Source organism: Kogia breviceps, chromosome 13 (assembly GCF_026419965.1).
Source record: "Kogia breviceps isolate mKogBre1 chromosome 13, mKogBre1 haplotype 1, whole genome shotgun sequence".
Classification (NCBI taxonomy): Eukaryota; Metazoa; Chordata; class Mammalia; order Artiodactyla; family Physeteridae; genus Kogia; species Kogia breviceps.
Window position 1 is genome coordinate 11,514,691 of NC_081322.1, and position 16,991 is coordinate 11,531,681.

At 45.5% G+C, this 16,991-nt stretch overlaps 1 protein-coding gene across 2 annotated transcripts in view; it reads right to left on the reverse strand.

The window, feature by feature from the left end:
- The window catches only part of COL19A1 (collagen type XIX alpha 1 chain), a 363,734-nt gene that overhangs the window by 25,533 nt on the left and 321,210 nt on the right, over positions 1–16,991 (reverse strand). For both annotated transcript variants that reach the window (XM_067011389.1, XM_067011388.1), the window contains exons 41-47: positions 16,762–16,788; positions 13,659–13,712; positions 8,306–8,350; positions 5,131–5,175; positions 4,965–5,027; positions 758–793; positions 578–622 (exon numbers count right to left, since the gene is read on the reverse strand). In XM_067011389.1, coding sequence (XP_066867490.1) covers positions 578–622; positions 758–793; positions 4,965–5,027; positions 5,131–5,175; positions 8,306–8,350; positions 13,659–13,712; positions 16,762–16,788 — 315 coding nt within the window. The remainder of the gene's footprint in view (positions 1–577; positions 623–757; positions 794–4,964; positions 5,028–5,130; positions 5,176–8,305; positions 8,351–13,658; positions 13,713–16,761; positions 16,789–16,991) is intronic.

A 16,991-nucleotide genomic window follows, 5' to 3' on the forward strand; every position in this document is an offset into this window, starting at 1 on the left:
TTCTCCTTCTCCTCACCACCCCCCTTCCTCAGCCTGGTATTATTCTCCCAGCTCAGGGGGTCCTGGCAACACCTCTGCTCCCAGGGAGGCATTTGGAGTTGCAAGGAGACATTTTTGGAGGGAGGCTGGTTGTACAGTGTCTAGCGGGTAGAGGCCAGGGATGCCGCTAATCATTCTCCAAAGCACAGGACAGGCACCTATGACAAAGAATTATCTGCCCCAGATAGTAACAGGGCTGAGGTGGAGAGACACTACTTCAGGTAAAGAACACACGGGTGATAGTTACAGTAGGGACATGTGTCTGAGACAGGAGGCTGATAGACGCTTTCCAAACTGGAACAGCAAACCAGACTTAGCTGTGAATAAAGGCAAACCAGGTAGGGGTATCTGCCATACGCCCTGCTGCTGTTTCCCTGAATGGTCCCAGTTTATGCCTGGCAGAGACCTTGGATCACATACACCCTAGCCTTTTCATACGCAGAGATTTCGAGGGGGTCTACGAACATAACTGTAACTCAAATGAGTGGGCAGTTGTGGAGACAGACTTAAATAACAATCACGGTAGGAATGTACATACCCGTTCGCCTTTGGGCCCTCTCTCTCCAGGCTTACCCATGATGCCCTGAAAAACAAATGTCAGCACTAAAAATCACTGTGTGCCAAGATTTCTCATCAAGCTGCTGGATCAGGAACTCTGGCAGGCAATCTGGATGTAGTTTTGCATCAGAACATTTCTTTTCAATAGTATTTTCCATACCTGCACACCTGGTAATCCATCTTTCCCATTTATTCCCTGTAAAGACAAAAAATGATCAATATTTCTCATTCTGCATTAACAGACATAATTAAATGCAACAAAAGGGTAAAGTTTCAAGGACTTTATCATATTTCTACTGAGATTTTGGTGAGGTCGTGTGGTGAAATGGAAAACAAAATCGACAGAGTCAGCCCCAAGTTTAAACTCTGACGCTGTCACTTGCAAGTTCCATTTACTTCAGGCAATTTACTTAACCTTAATAGCGTCAGCTTCTCCACTTATAAAGTCAGGATAAAATAATGGCCTTAAAACTAAGGAGTTAAGGAAATAACAGAAAATGCCTAGCTCACTGTAAATAGTCAACAGGGTTATTTTCCTTACTTATTCCATTAGGTACATTCTGAGAAATAAGAAGGTTCCCCATGGCACTGGTTGGCTGGTGTATGGCATTTATCGTTCCCTTCTAACAACTTTCCTACCAAAGAGAGTCATTCTCAGTAAGTGGTCTCCGTTGCTGCTTGAGAAATCTCATAACATGGCCAGAGCCAGATGCCACTATGAAATAAACTGTCAGCCAGAGAACGATTGTTATTTTTCAGTTAGAAAATACGAAAGGACAGTGAGAAATCTGTAATGTTTTCTGAGAGTATTAAATAGTGGCTTTTTCTTAGTAAACTGGAAGTTTCCCAAACCTTACATGGCAGTTCTGGAGGTGGTAATAAAGCCCAGTCCTGCTTGCAGATTTATAAGCCTGGGAGAACCACCGACTGGAAGGTGTCAGAAGGGAAAGCACCTGGGGTCACATCAAATACTGAGAGTGAGACAGCAGGTACGTTTCTGAGATTTGATTTGAAGAGGGAGATCAAGGTGAGGCAATGATTTCTTAGCCAGCAGGCAGGTGCATGGACTTGCTCCTCTGAAAAGCCTGGGAGACTCTGTGCTGGGGTGCAGTCTGCAAGGATGGACCTGCAGAAAAGTCTGTGTTTTCACTGCTGTAAATCACACTAACACCTGCCACAGTTGGGAACCCAACCAGAGTCCCCTGGCCTTCCTCAACAGCCTGGGAATTATCTAGAGCACTTTAACTAAGACCACATTGCCCAAAGCCTCAGGTTCAAAGGATTTATGTCATCCAGAAACACAAGCAAAAAAGGATAAAGCTGATGAAGGAGAGGATGTGAAAGAAACAACTGTGTTACTTGAATAAAAGAAGATAAATCTGGTGTAAAAATATAATTCATGTTTTTGGTAACAATACAAGAAAATGAATAAAGCTACACATAATTTTTTGTCTCTTGTAATTCGTCAATGAGTCTCATGTGTGTTCTCTTTTCTATGAAGGTGTTACTAACTTGTTCTCCATGGTGCGGCGGGGGTGGGGGCGGCGGTGAGTTCTGCTTTCAGAAATTTTTACAAAAACCTCAGTGGACTTACCTCTATCCCCCTCGTCTCGCTTATCTGCAAGAACCCTATTCTTTTTTCTAACTTGGAAAGTATAACCAGCTTTCCCTCTGCTGCACACCTGCGTCTGAGCAGCTGACTGTGGGTGAAGAAGAAGGGTTCCCCTCGCTCAGGTGTTCTGATCTACACGTATGGCAGCAGCTCCCAGGCAGCCCCTCTGCATTACCAGCCATCCTTCTGTATTTCCTGACTTGACTCCTTTCCAGAAGTACTTGCACATATTTTCCTGTCTCACGAAACCTCCAGCATCACCAGCCCACTCCTCATGGTCAACTGATGACTTCCGTCCTTCACTGAGAAAACAGCAGCAGAGGACCCGCTCACATCCCCGCCGCCGGAGCCACGCACCTGTGCGCATGCGTACTCGGACTTCCGCCCGCCCCCTCCCCGTGAGAAGGAGGCTCCGCCCTGTTCCTTGTTAACACCAGTTTCCACTTGGGAGTCTTCTCTCCTTACTCTAAGTCCACTCTCTTGCATCTTCAAATGTCCCCTCTCATCGGGGTCATTCTTATCAAGATCCTACCGTGCCGTACTCTCCCCGCAATGAGGTCCACATTTCCAAACGTGGGGGAGAATTGTCAGCTCCTTTGTTACTTTTCTGTACGTTTTCCTCTCGTTTCTCTTAAACACGTACCTCCCTCCACATCCAGGAAACCGCCTTCGCCTGGTTTTCGTCACATCTCACTGGCTGCACCTTCTCCGTCTTTCTGCCATATCCTCTCCTAACAGCCCTGTTCTCTTCCTAGTTCGCAGTGACCCCACTGCATCCAGGCTCAGGTTGAAATACCCAAATCAGTCTCTCCAGTCCTCGTCTCTCCATTGATTCCAGACGCACATATACACTGCTTACTTGACTAGAAATCCACTTGGATGTCTACTAGTGCTTCAACATGAAGATTTACAACAGAGAACTCAGTTTTTCCTCCCAAACCCACCCATCTCACCAAACATACCACCCTGACCCCGATGCTCAGACCCCAAACCACGGCTCTGATTGGTCTCTTGCTCACACTCTGCATCTGTCTGACCCATCAGCAAGTGTTGCTGGCTCTCCCTCCAGTGCACATCTGAAATCTCTCCCCACCATCTGTATTTCTCACGGGGTTCTGCCCATGCTCCGGAGCTCTGCTCGCTATGGCCTGCCCTCCGCACAGTACTCAGAGCACTCCTTAAAATGCAGGCCAGTCATTTTCCTTCCCTGCCACAGATGCTCCAGTGGGTCTCCATCAGACTTCACACGAAACCCACCCTCCATTCCTGGCTTAGAACTTCCTTGTGGTCCGCCACCGCCTGCCTCTCCCTCCGTATCTTTGCCTCTCTCCTTTAGCTCAGCTCACTCCTGCCTTCAGGCCTTCTTCCCTTCCTTCAGCACAGTAGGCTCTACTAGCCATTCCTTTTGCTTGGAACAAGGTCTCCCCCCCTCCCCGCCCTCCTGACCTCCCCATGGCTTAAGCTCTCCCATCATGCAGGGTTTGCTCAAGTGGTGGGCCTTTCTTGACTGCCCTATTTAAATTCTACTCTAGGGCTTCACCCTGCTCAGATCCTCTTCTCCCTGAAATTGTGTGCGTCTATCTGTTTGCTGTCTGTGTCCCTGTACTAGAATGTAAATCCGATGAGCTGAAAGCCCCCAGTGCTTGGCATGTAGTAGGCGCTCAAGAAGTATTTGCTGAATGAACAGAGTGCTTTTTGCATAATCCCCTGGGAACTGGACGGCAAGCGTTTGTGAGTGGCTTACAGGGGCTGGGATAGGGAGCTGGTAAAAAGGAGGGAGGGGAGGGAGGGAATGAGACTTAATATGAATGGGGCTTCTCCCGCGGCAGGCACTGGACGTCTTACCATATGTCACGTTGCTTAAGTGACTCGCGAACCCTTTGAGTCATAACTCAAACCCAGGTCTTCCTGACTCTAAATTGCATACACTTCCCGTGTGTTCACGTTGCCTTCTCTGGGGAGGCTGTGGCCAGGGAATGCCCTTACGCTGTGGTTTCACAGATTCTGAGCAGCCTCGTGAACTCTGCGCTGCGCGGTCACCTTCAGCCCCACTTCTCCTAACAGCACCCCATTCCCACCCACCCCACGGCGCAGAAACAAGCAAAGGGAACAGAGACTTCTATAAAAAGCACACCCGAGAGTGAGGTACGTCTATTCCTCTTTATACCCCCTCCCTCGGGGCCCAGCACATCCTCAGCAAACGGCAGGTATGAGCTGAGAATATGTGGAATTGAACTGAATTAGTAGGAATGGTTGTTACAATGTCACATCAATATTATATATCAGTAGCCAAGAGCTCTTTTAGGACAGGAGGGGATGATGTCTTTGACAGCAGTGATGTATGAACGTGTAAGAACAAGGCCCACAGGTAAAGGAGGGAATCTGATACAAGAGCTTTTCTTCTCTCTAGCTTAACACACAGGTGTTACATCTGCGAGTCTTCATATTTCAGGATACGACAGGCCATTTCGTGTTTTAGCTCCGCTGAGAACAACGAGACCTGAGGAATAATGAGTCTAATTTCCTGACATTTAAAACAAAAGACCTCACTGTTCTCACTGTGGTTTAAGACATAGAGATACTCACGGGGAACTGGGCACTCAGTGAGAACCACACCCCCAAAAGCCATTTGCAGACCTGCTCTTACTTACTTGGAAACTACTTAACTCCAGTCTCAGACTTTCTGAAGAGAGAGGTAAAAGAGGCAATGCTTAGAACATTTCTTAAACTGGCGAATAACAGATAAAGGACTTACGGGCTTTCCTGAGGGTCCTTCTGGTCCAGGGAAACCTATGTCTCCAACAGGCCCTCTCTCACCCTGTAGACGTGGCCACAGACAAACATGAGCTGCCAAGCAGAGCTTTCAAACCGCGTGCAGTACGACACGAGGACAACGGCTAAGTAAGGAATGGGCAACTGACCGGCTCTCCTGGAATTCCTCGAGGGCCTGCGGCTCCGGGTTTCCCCTGGGAAATCAAGCCAAGGGGAAATGTTAGGAGCCAAGTTACTGAACAAGGCCACGCGCTTCCCTCCCCGACCTGTGCGTGTACCACCTGTGCTGCAGGCGCGGCTCTACACCGAGCCGGCATCCCTACCGGCCCGAGTCCCGGGAACCACACTGCACTGACTACGGCGGGTCGACGGGGGGGATGGGGGTGGGGCAGTCCCTCAGTGCACGTATGCGTGGGTGGCACGGGAGGGAGGATAAGCATTTTGAAAATATTAAGCCAGCAGTGGATCTCATTTCTGGAAATCCCTCCTGATGGGCAGATCTTCTTTACTTTAGGGGGGAGGAGGGAGGGCACGGTGGGTCAAAGAAGTCCTTCCTAGATTTTGATTTTCACGAGAAGGTGTTTCCGTTCATAGTGAGATAGCCTGAAAAGGAGCATGGTTGATTTGAAAGGCCGTTTTGTTTGAAAGGAGAGGACAAGGTTGGTGTGATCCAGCCTACCACAGCCTGGAACACTGAGGCCAGAGAAACCGTGGGCTACAGAGACCACAGGAGGGGTGAGAGAGGAAGATGGACCAGCAGAGACGGCAGCGGACACAGCGCCCAGGCCAGGCCTAAGGATCCTGCCTTTGAGGAGGAGCCGCCGCCTGCACCTTGAACCTCACGTGCTTGGAGATGCAGGTGTGGGACTGAGACCATGGAAGTCCCGGGAGGTTGCAAGGGAATGGAGAGGGAGGCCCTTTTCCCCACTTGCTGTATGGAACTCTGGGAGCAGACCGCCTGGCAGGGCGGCTACAGCTGAGTAGCGAGGCGAGGCAGGCACAGGGCCCCGAGATGGCATCCGGGCCCCCACAGCGTGCGTGCAGGACCGCCTGGAATCCCTCGGACCTGAGTCGGGGGATGTGTTAGGGCTGAGAAAGCCAGTGTCCCAGAGGGTCTCGGCGTGGACTCAGGGGCGCAGGGTGCCTGGGCCTGCAGCTCCAGACGAAGATCCCAAGGGCCGGGTAGTGCTGGCGGGGACCTCGGAGGCCCTGGGGAGGGCATGCTGCCCTCTCTGCCCACACGCTGTCCTGAAGAGCCCTGGGGAAGGCCCTGGAGGGCCTGAGTACACCAGGTGGAAACAGACAGCTCTGTTCCAGGAGGAGCAGGACCGCGCCGCTTGGCTCTCTCAGTGGAGGCCTGTGATGTGCTGAGCAGGTAGACACATCCCTGCTGCAACCAGAACCATCACCTTAAAAGTTTTTTACTGTGGTGAAATATACATAACGTGAAATCTGCCATTTTAACCATTTTATGTGTACGATTCAGTGGCGTTAAGTACATTCACACTGTTGTGTACCTGTCACTATTGCCAGAATCTTTGAACTATTTCATTTTCCGAGCCACAGTAAGGTCCGGTTATAAAAAAGAGAGTTGCACTCTTAACTACCCAGTTGTATATTTGCAGCGTGCAAAATTTTTACCCTTCCCTATTTCTGTCGTTGTCAGTTAATCTTCTTAATGATGAGGTAGGAAAGCTGCATTTTAGGTAAATGTATTACAGCTTCGACATCCCAGCAAGTGGCAGGCTAGCCTCTGATTTCAATCATGCTGCATCCTTCAAAACAGCCTTGGAATTCTTCATTTGGATCGTCTCTTGATCCTGTCACTTATTTTTTCAATACTTTCAACGGCTGCCAGTATTTCTTCTTTGAAGGTAGGCTCAGTTTAGGGTAATGGCTGCAAGCAATTTATAGTCCCAGCTGAGTGAGCGCTGTGTGGCCTTACACTTCATTATACCCGGTGGAAACAAAAACAGGCTGTGAAGGCACCCTGAGAGGCAGGTGGTAGAGGACTCAGGGCAATTCCACAGACAGTTGCAAATACGTTTCTAGGAGCGGTGGTGAGCAGGGGAAGGCAGGGAGCAGGGGAATAAGTGTCAGCCAGTTTTCAAGAACGCTTTCGTGTACCAAAAATTCTGTAGTGCTTGCTAAAGAAAATATTTTCACGTTACTTTTACAATCACACTAATACTTCACTTGATCTAAAGCAGCTAATTAAGGGGATGTTATCCTTCATACAGGATGCTTTGCTATGGATGGGTTTTTATTTTTTTGTTGTTAGATTTAGCAACTAAATGGAGTGGCTACCCTCCTTTTGAAGGATGGGGGTGCTGGGGTGGTGGTGGTAGGAGGGTCTGGATGGTGCTGGGTGCAGATGGTAGGGCCCTTTCTTATCTTCCCCATGTTCCTGTGACTGAAGCACACGGTGTGCCTTGACTTTCCTACCCTGGCCCACCCTGCAGGGGCACCTAGCCAGGATAAGTGGGCTCTTATTCATCAAGCCTGACCACAAAGTTTTAATTAGAGCCTCATGAATGGAGACCAGAATGATCCCTAGGGCTCAGGGAAATGATTTTAACCTTTCCTGGAGCACTTCCTATGCATCTGGAAAGACCTCAATGAGATTAAAACATTAGACACCAGAGAGCAACAAAAATGATTGAGAGGCTGGAAGGGCTAATTTACGAGGAAACATTAGCAGCAATAAAGCTCTGCTAATAACACCTGGCTGAGCGAAAACTCAGGCAGATGGCAGCTTAATAAGAAGATCCTGAAGCACATGCCTGAGGATGCGAACTTTGCCTTTTTTTTTTTTTCCTGTATGCGGGCCTCTCACTGTTGTGGTCTCTCCCTTTGCGGAGCGCAGGCTCCAGATGTGCAGGCTCAGCGGCCATGGCTCACGGGCCCAGCCGCTCCGCGGCATGTGGGATCTTCCCGGACCGCGGCACGAATCCGTGTCCCCTGCATCGGCAGGAGGATTCTCAACCACTGCGCCACCAGGGAAGCCCGAACTTTGCCTTTTGAGGATCAAGAAACCTTGAACTATGACAGGAATAGAGAAACCCAAGAAACTTCTCAGAGCTGTGCTATCTTAATGCATCGACACAGGTAACTGGGCTTCCCCTTCCCATGTGAAAGTGAGTTGGGGAGAAAAAAACAAAGAAAAAATTTTAAAAGATGAAAATAAAGAAAGGAGCCTTCTTGAGGTGGGAGAGGGACGGATGGTTCTGCTTTTTAAACCGGAGGCTTAAGGAGTCACCGCGCGCTCCCAGACCTTCTGATGGTTGGTGCCCGTGAAACCAACGTGAGAGAATCTGGACTCACCGAGATTCCTGCCACTCCAGGGGGACCTGCCGGGCCTCGATCTCCCTGGAAAAAATGTACTATTTATAATGATATCTATAAAATCTCCACCAATGAAATTAATGCTCAAATAATAATTTGGATTTGGTAAAGCTTCTCTTTGGAACTTATACATGTTACCCGTATCAGCTAGGTGAAGCTAGAGGCCAGATAGGAAAAGAACAAAATGAAAATTGCAGCCAATGGAAACGTACTAAAGTTCTCTCTCTCTTTCTCCCCCCCCCCATAAAACCAAAGCAAATAATCTTAATGAAAACGAGCATTCATGGTATCATTTCTGTGACCTATTCTTTTAAACAGAACCCCATACATACTTACAGGTAAAATCAGTCAATAGTTTAATTCCACATATTCAAAAGTATTTCATTACTAATACTTAAAAGCTAAGCGCACTGAATGTCTTCTAAAAAGCTTTTGCTGTACTTGTCTCATTGGATGTAGGTTAGAATAAATGTGTTTAGAACTGGGGATTTTGTAGCTTCTCCTCTTTAGGCCAATAAGAAGAGCCCTGGAATTGCTCTGAACAGTGGACTGACTCAACCCTTTTTCCAAAGGCAATGTGGTATTTTAGATAAAGCCGACAAGGCTAAAAATACTTCTGATTATATATGGGGTAATAAAATGGCAATTTTTGTTGAGCAGAATCTACATTTAAAAACTTCCTAAGTTCCCTAAGGGACATAAAAGAAGACTTGATTAAATGGAGAGAGATGTTTTGTTTTGTTCTTGGAGGGCCTGACAGTGCTATAAAGGTGTCATTACCACCCAAACTAATTTATAAATTAATGCAATTTTTACAAATTGCGGCTTGATCAAATGATAGTACAGTTCACTTGGGATAATAAATATATTCGAGGATAAGAGAAAAAATAAAAAGAATAATAAAGAGGTTAGCAATATCGTATTTCAACATACAATAAAGCTATAATTGAAATAATGGAATACTGGGCCAAGATTAAGCAGTATATCAATGCAATATAACAGAAACCTCAGAAACAAACCAACATTTATAATAGAATTTTAGTAAAGAAAGGGCTGTATTATTCAACAAATCGTGCTAATAACTGAATAATTTCTTTGAAAAAATCTGATTCCCTTCTTTGCATTATACTCCATATAAATTCCATATAGATTATATAAAAATAAAATGAATTAATAAGAACTAGAAGAAAATCAAGTCATATTATCTGATTTTGCTTGAGAATGAGAACGAAAGTCATTTAGTGCCTAAAAGCAAAATAAGAAATCATAAAGGAAAACAGTTTTACATTTGACCACATAAAAGTTATATTTACATATAGAATAAGATTAAACATAAAAATGAAAGGCAAGGACCAACCAGGATAAAGCCTCTACCATATAAGATAGAAGTAGTATCTTTAATATATAAAGCATAGCTACAGTGTCAAAAAAAAAGAACTAGTAGAAAAATGGATGAAGGATGTAAACAGGGAATCCTTGTCAGTTCCACTCTGCACTTTTTTAATTACAGGATTTTTACCCTGGAAATGAATATACTGGAGCTTTTCATTCAATGGAAACATTTGCATATCTGATAAAGGTGAATGTTAAGAGGGCTCCTCTCTGATAAGATGGTCCTTCCAACAATCGGGTCTCACAGTTCTTTGAACCACTCTCCCCTAACGGTATGGCCTCTTATTTCCATAGTTATACCTGAGACCTTGTCAAAAACAATAACTATATCTCTCCATAACCTCCACTGCATGCATCCCAACCTTGGACCACCATCTTCCATCATTCTAAATCACTCCCTTGAGTACCCTGAACCCCCAAAACTTTTGATGTCACCAAGATCTCTAATCCATCCATGATACAAAATTTTCATTACCCTTCATAGCCTAGATGGCCCCTCCTCCTTGTTTATTCTAGTCTAAATTCCACAGTCACTTGTTATAATCGCCCCCTTGTGTATACTATTGGCTTCCTGGCCCATTCTTGCTTCTCGCACTCACTTGTCAAAACCGGAGCCTTGTTTAAAGCCAGCTCCCCTCCTGTTCTGTGCCTTTGCCCGAGCGTATGTACATGGTACATAATCTCACTTCAGTTCATGACCATGAACCTCAAGGGCAGCGGTCCCCAACCTTTTTGGCACCAGGGACCGGTTTTGTGGAAGACAATTTTTCCACAGACGGGGCTGGGAGAGGGGGGATGGTTTCAGGATGATCTGAGCACATTACATTTATCGTGCACTTTATTTCTATTATTATTACATTGTAATATCTAATGAAATAATTATACAGCTCACCATAATGCAGACAGGAGGCGGAGCTCAGGCGGTACTACGAGCCATGGGGAGCGGCCGTAAATACAGACGAAGCTTCACTTGCTCGCCTGCCGCTCACCTCCTGCTGTGCTGCCCCGTTCCTAACAGGCCACGGACCAGCCGAGGCCCGGGGGTTGGGGAGCCCTGCTCTAGGGGGGTCTGCTCAGCCATCACGCTCTGGGGTCCCTGGATTTTCCCTCTCTCTGAGAAGACCTTCTCCTTAAATCTCCAACCTCTTCTCTCTACCACACTCTCAGATGATGACCTGGACTCCTCCATCTCTGAGAAAACTGAAGCAATCAGAAAAGAACCTCTAGAGACTCCAACCAATTCACGTGCCCACACACCAGCATCTGTGCCCCTATTCTCTGATTTCCCAGCGGTTACCATAGATGAACTATCCGTGCTTCTCTCTGAAGCCAAACCCTGCATGCATGCTCTAGGTCCCCTTTCCTCTTAGCTATTTAAGGATCTCATTCCAGCAGTTCTCCCCTCTCCTCCTATCTTGTCATCCACCACCCCTTTATTCGGCGCAGGAACAGTCTGCTACTTCTGTGTCTCAAAGTTCATTTTAGCAAACCTTGCCCTATCTCCTCCGGCAGCTGCTGGCCCATTTCTTTACTTTCCTTTGCAGCAAAACTCCTTAAGCACTGTTTAAACTGTATTTGCTGTCTCTAAATCTTGTTTTGTCATTCTCTCTTAAACCCATTCAAGTCCAGCAATTGCTCCTACCAACACAGTGAAACAGTAATCGTTCCTCTGGTGATACGTGACCTCTATATTGCTGAATCCAATGTCAGTACTTTGCCGTCCTACTTGACCCCATCCTACTTGACCTATCTGTAGGACTTGAGACAGATTTTCACTCTCTCTTCTTGCTACGTGATCTTTGCTTGATTTCCAGCAAGCCAACATTTCCTCCTATTTCCCTGGTCACTCCTCCTCAGTCTCCCTTGCTCATCCCCCCTTTCCTTCCTGATCTTAATGTTGGAGGGCCTCGGGGCTCAGCCCTTGACCCTCTTCCATTTTTTGGAGTGAATAAACAACATTCTTTTGTTTTTCATTTTTTGTCTTTTAAATTAATTTTTATTGGAGTATAGTTGACTGATCCTCTTCTCTTTTAAAAAAATCTACTGTCATTCTCTTTGTGATCTTATCCAGCCTCCTGACTTTCAGGCGGCATCTATATGCTTAGACAAGCAATCTGTTTCTCCACTTAGACTCTTTATTATTATTATTAATTTTTTGGCTGCACCACGCAGCATGCGGGGTGTTAGTTCCCCGACCAGGGATCGAACCCATGCCCTCTGCAGTGGAAGTGTGGATTCTTAACCACTGGACTGCCAGGGAATTCCCTTAGACTCTTTTTTAAACTCCATACTTTCCTATTGTACTGCCCATTCAATACCCCCAATTTGCTGTCTAATAGACGCTTCCAAACTCAGTCCCATGTCCAAAATTATACTCCGGATCACTGTCTGTCTGTCTGTTTCCTCATTTCTGTTGATGGCGCCCTGGCACGCCAGTTGCTCAGGTCAACACCATGGAGCCGTCCTGGACTCTTCTCTCAGACCCATATCCCACCAGTCCCGTCTCTCTGCCTTCACAGCACGTCCACAACCTATCTGCTCCTCAGGACCGCCACCGTTTCTGCTCTTTTCTGAGCCGACATCACTCCCCCGTCTACAGGAACGGTGTTCTCCCTGCCCCGTCCTTACTCTCCAGCTGTGGGCCCCATCACTCTACTACTCAGAAACCACCGCTGGCTCCGTATTCCCTCAGAGTGGAGGATAAAGTCCTTACAGTGGCTGGTGAGCCTCTTTATTAATTAGTGCTTCTCAAACTACCTGTGGTGAAGGAGCAGTGTATTGACTTATTTATTTTCTAATACGACTTGATCCAAGGAGAGCCCACCGGTCACATGTGTGGATATCATGGCAACCTCGAAAGTCAAGTTGCCAGACAAGTTGTTTAAACGCTTTCTCCCCATCTCTGTGCTTACCTTGCCCCAGAATCCATAACGAGTCTGCAGGCTGGCACTGGTCCTCCACTGGCCAGTGAGTAGCACTGACCTCAACGTGGCGGAGCTGCTCCTAACCGCCACCCCACCTCTCTGACCTCGTCTCCTACCGTACCCCCTCGTTCACTCCCCGGGTCTCCTTGGATGTACCAGGAATGCTCTGTCTCCGGGCATTTAGACCTGCTGTTTTTTCTTCTTAAAAAATTTTTTTTTTAAGTTGTGTATATTTAAAGTGTACAACATGATGGTTTCATATACGTATACATCGTGAAATGATCACTGCAATCAAACTAATTCACATCCCTATCACCTCACACAGGTCACCGTGTGTGTGTGTGCATGTGTGTGTGTGGTGAAAACGCTTAGCAAATTTCAAGCGTACAGTTTAGCACGGTGACCTGGTGTCACCTTGCTATACACTACATCTCTAGAACTTACTCATCTTGCCTGGAACATTCTTTGTTCTGGCTTGAGGGGGCTTGGCTAACTGCCCCCGACCTCTTCCAAGTCTTTGCTCTGTTCTTGCTTTCTCAGACCATCCGACTTAAAATGATACCCTTGCCTTCTGCACTCCTGATGCCCTTAACCTGCCTCTACTTTTTCTTACCAACAACATTATTTAGTTACTTGTGTTTATCCTTTTAGTTTCTCTGTGACCTTCTTAGAACATTAATTTTTGTCTCTTTTGTTCCTTTATACATCCCCAAACCTAAAACAGTTCTTGGTCCAACAGGAGGTGCTCCATAAACATTTTTTTTTTTTTTCAGTATGCGGGCCTCTCACTGTTGTGGCCTCTCCCGTTGCGGAGCACAGGCTCCGGACGCGCAGGCTCAGCGGCCACGGCTCACGGGCCCAGCCGCTCCGCGGCATGTGGGATCTTCCCGGACCGGGGCACGAACCCGCGTCCCCTGCATCGGCAGGCGGATTCTCAACCACTGCGCCACCAGGGAAGCCCCATAAACATTTTTGAATGTTGAATCAGTGATCACACGGCTAACGGCTGCACTTACCTTCACGCCAGGAAAGCCTTCTAATCCTGGCAAGCCCATCGCACCAGGTTCCCCCTGTTAAATAAGAACATAAGAACACAGAAGCAATGGTCAAAAGGTTTTTTAAGCATTGACTTCAAAAGCAAAGTTTTCTTGCCTAAAAAATACTCCCTCAAATATCAATTGGTAATTTAGCAAGTAAATAGTACGCTCTATATTCAAGCACCTGTATTCTTGCATTTGATATTTGGAAAGAGTTTGAAAATAAAGCTATTCCCGGGAGAAGTATGAGTATCTTTTCTAATTGTTTTTATCCTGATGAAGAATCTGCTCTGAATGAATCCCTCTAGTCAGTGATAACTCCAATTTCAGTAAGAATTAGAAGGAAAGACTGGGCTTTAATAAACTTTGCCAATGTATAAGGTAGCTAAGCCTTCTGGATTATCAGAAAACAAGACTGCAGTCTTTAAGAGTGGATGAAGATGGAGCTCTCAAAGCAAAGTTTATCATCCCTCAATACTTCCTGGAGCTGGACGTGAATTGTGGATGCTTCAGAGGACAGCCCAGGAGCAGTTATTTATGATGGCTCACTGAGAGGAGACAGGTAAGCGTTTCTGCTAAAAAAAAAATCTGTTACATATGCTGGTGTCTGGTCCCAGCTGACTGGAGCCTGTAGGTCCTCAAGGAACCCATTTAGAAAGGTCAGGGTGAAGGAAGCTGCCCACTTTGAACAATAAACATTAGGGGTTTTAAATTAAGAGAGATAAAGTGATAACTCCTTGTTAATGAATTAATGTTAACTGCAAATATTTTCTTAAGACACTGGATGTTTTCAACATAATCACATAGAAAAGGTAGCTTCCCAAGGTCATTCTCTGTAATTCTCTGTAAATGTATTTTTGCATGTCTAATTCTAATCTGCTCCAAAAATATTACCAACACTCTAACTTCCATTTTGATTTATGATATTGTCCTTATCACGGGATGCTTAATGAGGAAGCATATCATTTGATCCTTTCTTTGCTTCAAAAGCCTTTTTAAACAACTACGAATAGGTAACCTGTCAATCAGGAAAAAAAGGATGTTCAGATTCTATTCTGCATGAAGCTCTGTAATAGAGGCTCTGGGTTACTGACAAAGGAAATAGGCTCTTTGAATTTCTTTGTTTATATTCTCAGCTATCCTTAGGACAGAGGAATTGGTTGGACAGTGCTCAGCCAATCAATCGATATTTGTTTGAAAGTAGCTGATAATAAATATTTAATGGAAAGCCAATTATAAATTGAATACCAAGGGAATGAAATGGAGTGCCTCAGAAGATAATAAATTCAATTAAGGGTCATTTTTATCTGTAAAGGTTCACTGAGAAGATTAGAAACAGTGGTAGGGATCTGGTGTCCTGGGATTTGAAGGATGCTGGAAGAGTATATCTCCCCACACCTGCCCCGATGGGACTTTTTTCCATTTTCTGCTCTGTGACCTGTGACTCCACCATTCCTGGCTTATCTATCTCTATGCTATGAGGTAGTAGTTCTATTCGGGGCAACTGGTCGGAAATGAGTTGCCGGTGGTGGTGACATGGAGCCCAAAGGAATAACGTAAAGTCTTATCTAAGATAAACCTGAAGGCTTACTCAGTAGTTAATTGCATGATTCCACATTTCTGTTTTTGTGCTTCACCCACTTAATTCACGTCTCTAAAAGCAAGGAACGTTGTCCACTTAGCTTTTATTCTTTATTCTCTGTTGCAGCTAAAAAATTTTGAAGCCTAATCTCTTCAAATTCTACTCAATGCTGTCTACACTTTTGTTGCCACGCACTTTCGAATCCAAGTGATTATAATTTATCCTTTATTATAATACTTTCTAAAAAGGTTTCTCACCTTAATCTACAGTTACTAATTTAAAAACTTGGGTGTTCCAGAAAAGTCAGCGAGAAGCCTACGTGTCTTTGAATGATTCAGAGGGGAAGCTTGTGTGTGTGAGTATGAGAAGGAAAGACCAGGAGGAAATTTTTATCAAGAAGATGAAAGAAGATTCAAATTGAAATGAAGGATATGCGGGGGGAGGTGAAAGCATTAAAAAACGTTACAGATGAAGAAAGCACAGCATGAGTAATGAAACAATGGAAACTTCTAAATGACATATTTGGGGTTCGGAAAATGCTACAACCTGGGCATTTCATAGGGGAAAACCTATTGGCTTTTAATATATATTGCCCAATAACAGAAAATAAGCTCTTTCATGCATCTCCTTTGAAAATCTACTTAGATGTAAAAAGATTGCTTTTTATGGCTCTTCTTTTGCTTGTTTAAATTTGTATTCATCTAGTTTTACCAAACTCCACTGTAACGAAAGGGCCTGCAATTTCTTCCCACGGCAATGGAAACTGGTTTGAAAGTTTATTTCAGTCTCAGATACATCTGAGTTTCAAGTATATACCCAAAGGTTAAAGGACGTAGGAAGGAAATATGAAGGACAGGACACATGCCTGAAAAGGACATGACAGGAAAATCTGCCAAGGAATAAAGGGAATCGGATGGCATCTGGCAGAACTTTTACAGTGCTGCTCCACGGCTGAGAAGGATACTTAACAATCATCATCCTTCGGAAGGCTGGAGCGCAGGATCTCTTCCCAGGCTGAGGGTTAACCTCCTGAAACATCGCTCCTAATAAGCGGGGTTATGACAGCGCACCGCATCGCCTCCAGAACAACTGCCTAAGACAGTCAAAGCAAAAGAACCGTCCCTGTCTTGTTGTAGCTGTCGGTGGGGGAGATGACAGACCTATTAAGGGATTTCTTTCCAATAAAGAGTTTTCTCCCATGATCTACTCAACGTGGAATCAATCATCAAAATAGTCCTATTGCAAGAAAGTGTCCTATTTCTCTGGAGCTTTATATGCATCTTCCTCCAGCCCCGGGTGATTTTTAAAAAATCGCACAGATAGAAGAGCGTCGAGGGCAGGGACACATCAGGACCGAGGCAGCCTGAAATGAGGAGGTGCCCGCTCCCTCCGTTTCCCCAAGGGACATCTCAGAAGGCAGGCATCTCTCCTGAAGGTCTTCTTTCAAACTTGAATAAAGACTGACTTTCTAAATGACACAAAACACGGGCATATACATACCACTGGGCCAGGATCACCTTTGGGGCCCTGTAAGAAAAATGTGAGAAGTCATCTTGAAAATAACGACCGAAGCAAAATTACAAACTGTGAAGAATTTTTATCCAATGTGCTTTAATACACATAAAAATATCTGCAGGTTTTGTTTCGGATTTGGATTTGGAGCATGATAAGATGAGGACATGGAACTTGATGGAAACTCCCATGACAGTGATTGCCTGGACATTGATTTA